This window comes from Parasteatoda tepidariorum, chromosome 8 (genome assembly GCF_043381705.1).
Source record: "Parasteatoda tepidariorum isolate YZ-2023 chromosome 8, CAS_Ptep_4.0, whole genome shotgun sequence".
NCBI lineage: Eukaryota > Metazoa > Arthropoda > Arachnida > Araneae > Theridiidae > Parasteatoda > Parasteatoda tepidariorum.
Window position 1 is genome coordinate 3,754,724 of NC_092211.1, and position 6,201 is coordinate 3,760,924.

The 6,201-nt window shown below is 30.1% G+C and overlaps 1 protein-coding gene across 1 annotated transcript; it reads right to left on the bottom strand.

Annotated features, from left to right (window-relative positions):
- Positions 1 to 1,095: 1,095 nt before the first annotated feature.
- On the bottom strand, positions 1,096 to 5,120 carry LOC122268227 (uncharacterized). Its single transcript, XM_043057655.2, has 3 exons — positions 5,099 to 5,120; positions 4,361 to 4,483; positions 1,096 to 1,748 (listed from the first exon to the last, which is right to left on the bottom strand). The coding sequence occupies exons 1-3, from the start codon at positions 5,118 to 5,120 to the stop codon at positions 1,345 to 1,347; spliced, it is 549 nt and encodes a 182-aa protein (XP_042913589.2). The 3' UTR covers positions 1,096 to 1,344.
- Between the last annotated feature and the right edge of the window lie 1,081 nt (positions 5,121 to 6,201).

Consider the following 6,201-nt stretch of genomic DNA (forward strand, 5'->3'; position numbering starts at 1 on the left):
TTGCGAGAAAGTTTCAAAAGTTGAGGAGCAGGGTTGGTAATATGGCACAGGCTACGTTTACATGACTGGAAGAAAGTACATGAGATTTTTATATTTCTATTAAGTATTTCTTTATTAAATATTTCTTTGTGATGCCTACTAAGTAAGTGTTTATTATTCTCACGAGAGTCATGAAAATATAGGATAAAGATGATGTTCAGGGCACACCCTGTATTCCATTGCTAAATGATGCAAAATCTTAAGCCCAGTACAAAATATTATTTTTTGTAGATCATTGCTTCATCAAAAACTCAAATAGGTATTTCTTGAAAAAGTTCGTTCTAATGAGTCAGTCTCGTTGTTATCCGCAAAAGGTACGCTGACTTGTTGAACATGTGATGGAGAATCAATTTTAAAAACGCCTCCAGCTTTTTAAGTTTATGATGTGGCAATGGTTGCGTTTATATAGATGGAAGAATGAGATTCATACATTTTTATTTTAATTAACTCTGTACTACTTATTTTAATATTTTTTGTGACGCCTATTATGTATAAGTACTTATTAATCCATTTTCTACAAGAAGTTTAAAAATGTAAAGGTAGTGTAATGAGAACACCCAACACCTCAGCACCTCAAAAACTTCAATTTTCTGTCTAGTATCAAAAATTTTGTGCAATTTGTTTATCCAAAGATATCATTGCTTTTCAATGCATTCAGCAAAGTCTCTGACAGCTGTTCTTCGCTGATAAACGTTCGCTTCAGTGAGTTGTCAGTTAGTCTTGTTATTTGCGGAAGGTATGTTAGCTTATTGAACGCATGATGGAGATTCACTTTTGAAAACGCTTTCAGTTTGATAGGTTAATGATGAGATGAAAGTTTCGTTTATATGGATAAAAGTTGATTCATGTTCTATTATTATTAGAAAGTTTCGTTTATATGGATAGAAGTTGATTCATGTTCTATTATTATTATTTCCATTAACTTTACACTGCTTATTTTAAGAAAAATTTGTGATGCCAAATATATATATATATATAAGTACTTATTANAAGTTGATTCATGTTCTATTATTATTAGAAAGTTTCGTTTATATGGATAGAAGTTGATTCATGTTCTATTATTATTATTTCCATTAACTTTACACTGCTTATTTTAAAAAATTTTGTGATGCCTAATATATATATAAGTATTCATTTTCTAAGATAATTATGAAAATATACGGCAAAAGTTTTATTTAGAGATAACCCTGTATATTGCAGCTCATCTCCGCAAAAATTTCGATTTTATAGTTTGGTTCATTTTGTTGGTCCAAAGCTATCATCAGTGCAAGTGTCATATATAGATTTTTTTTTTAAACTTTTAGTTCAGTGAGTCGGTCTCGTTGTTATGGGCATAGGGTACTGTGGTTTGTTGAGCATTGGGTATCCGTAGAGCATCCTTTGAGAGAATGCCTTCAGGTTGATGGGTAGATAATGTGGCACAGGTTGCACAACGTGGCTGGAAGAAGATCCGTAATTAGTTCGATTCTGAATGGATTCTGCATGAACAGCGTCGAATGACTGATGATAGTCCGTGTGAGATCTGGATGCCTCTTCGGAGGATGATAGGTAGGAGCTGTGGTGATGTCGATGATGGTAAGAGAAGGAGGAGACGCTGGATTGAAGTCGAAAAGATGTGACGGATGATCTGCTGCAGAAATCGTCGGTGGTTGAGGAAGTTTGTCTCTTTTGAAGAGGGAGATGGAAAGCAGAACATTCAGAGCTTGATGCTGAAAATGATGAATAATAATTAAAATTTGTATTATTATTCTTGAATTTCACCCTACTTTAAAGGTGACTTCGTGATTTTCGGTTTTTCGGTGGGTCAGTTTCAAGACGCGGAGCTTTTGGAGCCCGGTCCAAACTGTTCTGACGAAAACAAACTGAAAGTCTAATCGGTTTTAACCTTAAGAGAAGAGTATCGATATTCTTACCTTCTGTTTTTGTTATAAATAAATGATTTTAGGTAGAAATCAAATTTATTGAAAACAAACTTTTCATTTTAATACAAAATATTTTCCAACGATGCAGCGAAAGTATTGCCTTGTCCCTTTTTCGTCAAAATAAAAATTTATAAAAAAATACATCCATAAATTGAAAATTTGATTGGTTTATTTAAAGTAGAATGATCAAACCAAATTCATTAGTACTTAGTTTGTAGAACTCCTGAATTGTGTTTTGTCATTCTTTAAGATTTCAAATTTTTTATTGTAGTTAATTTTCTGGCAGAAACATTTAAAATATTGATTCCCGTAAAAAATTATAAGTTGAATCCATTGAAAAAGCAACCACTAAACGATTAATAACTGTTAACCGTCAAATGATTAACTTCTCAGAAGTTAAAGAAATTTAGATTGAGTTCCATAAGCTGAAACTTAGATTGAGTTATGACCATATTGTGGATCTTTATTTTATGATATAATTTAGACACCGAAGAATCTGAAAAAGATTCCATTTTTTGTTGTAGTTGCATTAGAAAGAGTTTTTTGGTTAAAAAAATTTTGCTTTTATTTTATGTAGCTATCTGCTGCTTTCAAGAAATTTTAAATCTGAATGCAAAATAAATGTTTTTTTTTTTTTCTAAAAGTACTTGCTTCGGCAGTACATATATTAAATTTGGAGAGCCACGGTAACTCAGGGGATAGAGCGTTCTAATGACGTTCGCCTTCTAATGACGTGAACCGGGATCGAATCCCAGCGATGGCTGGTCTATACGAATGCCGCACCCGGTTCACATCGACCACACTGCAGACGTGAAATATTCTCAGTGGTAGACAGATCATGGGCTAGAGTCTCCTTCCCTTTAGGCTAACCGTGGGAGATTCTCGTGGTCTTCGTCACCATGTAGCGCAAAGTTGGGTCAGTTCCATCGGAAAGTCCTCCGGGTTATGCGGGTTAGTTCCATCATAAAGTCCTCCAGGAAGGGGCAAATTTCTCCCAAAACTTGATCCAGGAGTTTCCTTGTCTTTCGGATTAGATTCAAAATTACAAGGCTAAGGAGATGAACATTGGTTAGTGAACCCAAAATTGGGTGACTGTTCAACGACTGTTATAGAAAAAATAAATAAAATAATATAAAACTGCGCTCAAAAGTACATGATTTTGGCGCATACATGTCTAATGTTGTTCATAAAGTTTCTAAAGGAGATTTTTCCTAAACAATGATTAAACAAATTTTATCAACAAAATTGTGATAATTCTTTATTGTTTTTTCAAGAATAAAATTAATATTTTAAAAAATAGCTCTGCTTAAACTAGCGAAAAGAAGGAAATAAGCAGTAGCTTGTAGTTATTTTATAACTTTATTTCATAACCGTCTTTGAACATCTGACCCAAATTTGAGTTTACAACTATCAATTTTAAATCCGTAGTCTTGTAATTTTGAACCCAATACAGAAGACAAGAATAATCCTGGATCAGTACCTCCAGAGGTATTAATTTGTTATGGGAACACGGAGGACTGATTATGTACTCATTATTATGTAACAGGGTATGCATGACTTAAATCAGAATTACTATGATCACAAAAGTCGCTCATTAGAAACCTTTTTTGACCTACAGAATGACGTAGCAAATTTCACATGTAACTTTACAAATGAGTCTTCGTGAATGGCGTATTTTTGTTACAATATCTGAGCAGTGATTTGTTTTTAATAATGAAATAATAATACAATACACGATACAGTATTTTTTTTAATGATATTTATTGTTAATATATTTTAACAGGTGCTTTGGTTGGTAAATCTGAAAAACAATATTTAAGTAAGAAAAATCTGATTTAAAAAAAAAATTTAAATTTTTCAAGAAAATCATAATTTTTCCAGCCCTGTTTTGTAGATGATTTGTGTTTAGTGATTGATTTGACCTGCATATTGACTGTCAAATTTTTCGTAAAACTTCCAAGATATTTTATAAGCAAACAGAAGAAAATTATTATTTCAGGAAAACTGAAATCTCCAAATACTTTCCAGCTACCGATACTAACAAGCCAGTTTCTAAACAATTTTTTCATTAATTTTTTTAAAAATTTTAATCAATTTAGTGTGTGAAAGCTGCAAATTTTAAAGAGTCAGTGGTGCATCATGTCTGTTTGGAACAAAATTTCAAAGAAAACGCACCTTTATAGAAAAGTGAAGAAAATTTAGAAGCAACACTAGCTGTGAAAGGATTACACATGAATTTTGGTAAAGTATTCCATGCCTTTATGGTAATTATTAATCCAGTAATTTCGAAAATACATTTAAATATGTAAAATATTTTAATGTAATTCGAATTATACATTTAACTGCGAATTATGAAAGCTTATTACTATAATATTTATGGTGAAATGATAATTTCTTACTTGTTTGTTTTGCTAAATCTCCATACAATCTAACTCTTGTATTGCGCCTTGTTTGAGGTTGTATTTTGCATACACTGCAGTTGCAGGAATGAAACTTTGAGTCGTGATCCGAGCCTTTGAGTTCTGGAAAGCATTATATCACTCAATTAATCATATAAAAGCAACAACTGAACTATAACCTTAAAAAAAACTTTCAAGAAGAATAATAAAGATAAAAAAATTATTTTAATAGAACTGAATATATTGTTTAATATTGTATTTTTATAGACATATTATAAAAATTCTTACTCAAAGTTTGATAAAAATTATAAATTCCCACTTGGACCCTAACTTTAATTTCAAAACATCACTCACATTATGCAAAATCGACATACGTAACTTCAAGGAATTCTATAATAAACTTTTTTTGTTGTTATGTGTGTTAGAGTAAAGAAATTTTCAAATCAATTCAAAATTGTTTCAATTCAAAATCAATATTTTTCTTAAATTGCATTTAAAATTCAATAAAATTTTAAAACGAATTCTGAAATGCAAGAAAGTTCTGACAAAAAATAGGAAAAAATATATCTTAAAAATATAGTTTAAAGATAAAAAATATCTTAAAAATATAATTTAAATATGAAAAAATATCTTAAATATATAATTTATAAATATAATTACAAATATAATTACAAATAAAAAAAGACTAAATACTCAAAACATAACAAAATAATTTTAGTTTCGTTTTTCGGAGTTTACTTCCGATTTCGGTTTCGTCCATCAGCATATGAAAACACAATTATAACTTCATTTCTAAAAATTAGAGTTCGAAACTTTTAAGGGTTATGAAAAGCTATTGAACAGTTACTGAAAGTTAAAATATAAATTTAAAAAAAAAACGAAAAACTTTTGTCAAATTTGCTGATTTTTACCCTTAACGACTTTCAAGCAATTGTGAAAAATCACCTTAAATAAAGAACGATCCTAAATAAAATTCAAGCAAAAATAACGTTTGGAAAATTGTTCATTTACAATTTCTCAGGTTTAGAACTTTCAATTTATTCTGTAATAAATTAATCTTAAAAATGTGCTTTTTCTTCATTTTATTTTCCTGTTCCAAAAATACTTTAATAAAAAATAAACAATGTAGTAGCATAATTTTTTTAATATATTGTTTTCGCCAAAATTCCTCACATTTGTTTATTACTCCTACTGTGGTTCTCGTTTTAACAATTTTTTTCTCCAGTTTTCCGAGGATAAAAAGCCATGTTCCATATTGGATGAGATCTTCGTTACACCTATTTTAGGATGCATTGGTGATTTATGTATTGTTTCACTTTTAATGTCACTTGAAACAGGTAGATATCTGATTATTTTAAAAATCAATTTCTCCGGAACTTTTAAACCTATTTTGTTCAAATTTTGTTTCTTACCCTTTAAAATTATATTCTTTAAAATGATGCAAAAATTGCCCCACTTATATTTTTAAAAAATTTCATCCATTATTAAAAAAATAATAATCAATATTCACTGAAACTTATTTTTTGTATAAAACATTCTTTGGATAAACGAGTTTTATAATTGTGTGCAAAATTTTTTTTAATTCGTTTAAAAACTTCTCGAGACATAGCAAAATACGCGAAAAGTAAAATTAATATTTAGAGGTCCAAACATTTCAGCACTCTCCTGATCAAACTATTGCGATAATTTTTTCCAGATTGCGGCTCCCCCCCCCTTATTTTGGGGGTCAGAAATCCAAATCCGTCGAAAAAAAAGGTATTTTTTATTCAAGTACGTTTTAGTGTCTGATTTCATAGCTTAAATTATCGTCTGTATTTAAAACTAGCCGCCTAAGGCGGCCA

Coding starts and splice junctions, on each gene's coding strand:
- LOC122268227 (XM_043057655.2), bottom strand. CDS start 5,120: ATGGACGAAACCGAAATCGGAA. Junction 4,484..5,098: donor GGACGAAACCGAAATCGGAA/GTAAACTCCGAA, acceptor AATGCTTTCCAG/AACTCAAAGGCTCGGATCAC. Junction 1,749..4,360: donor AGATTTAGCAAAACAAACAA/GTAAGAAATTAT, acceptor CATCATTTTCAG/CATCAAGCTCTGAATGTTCT.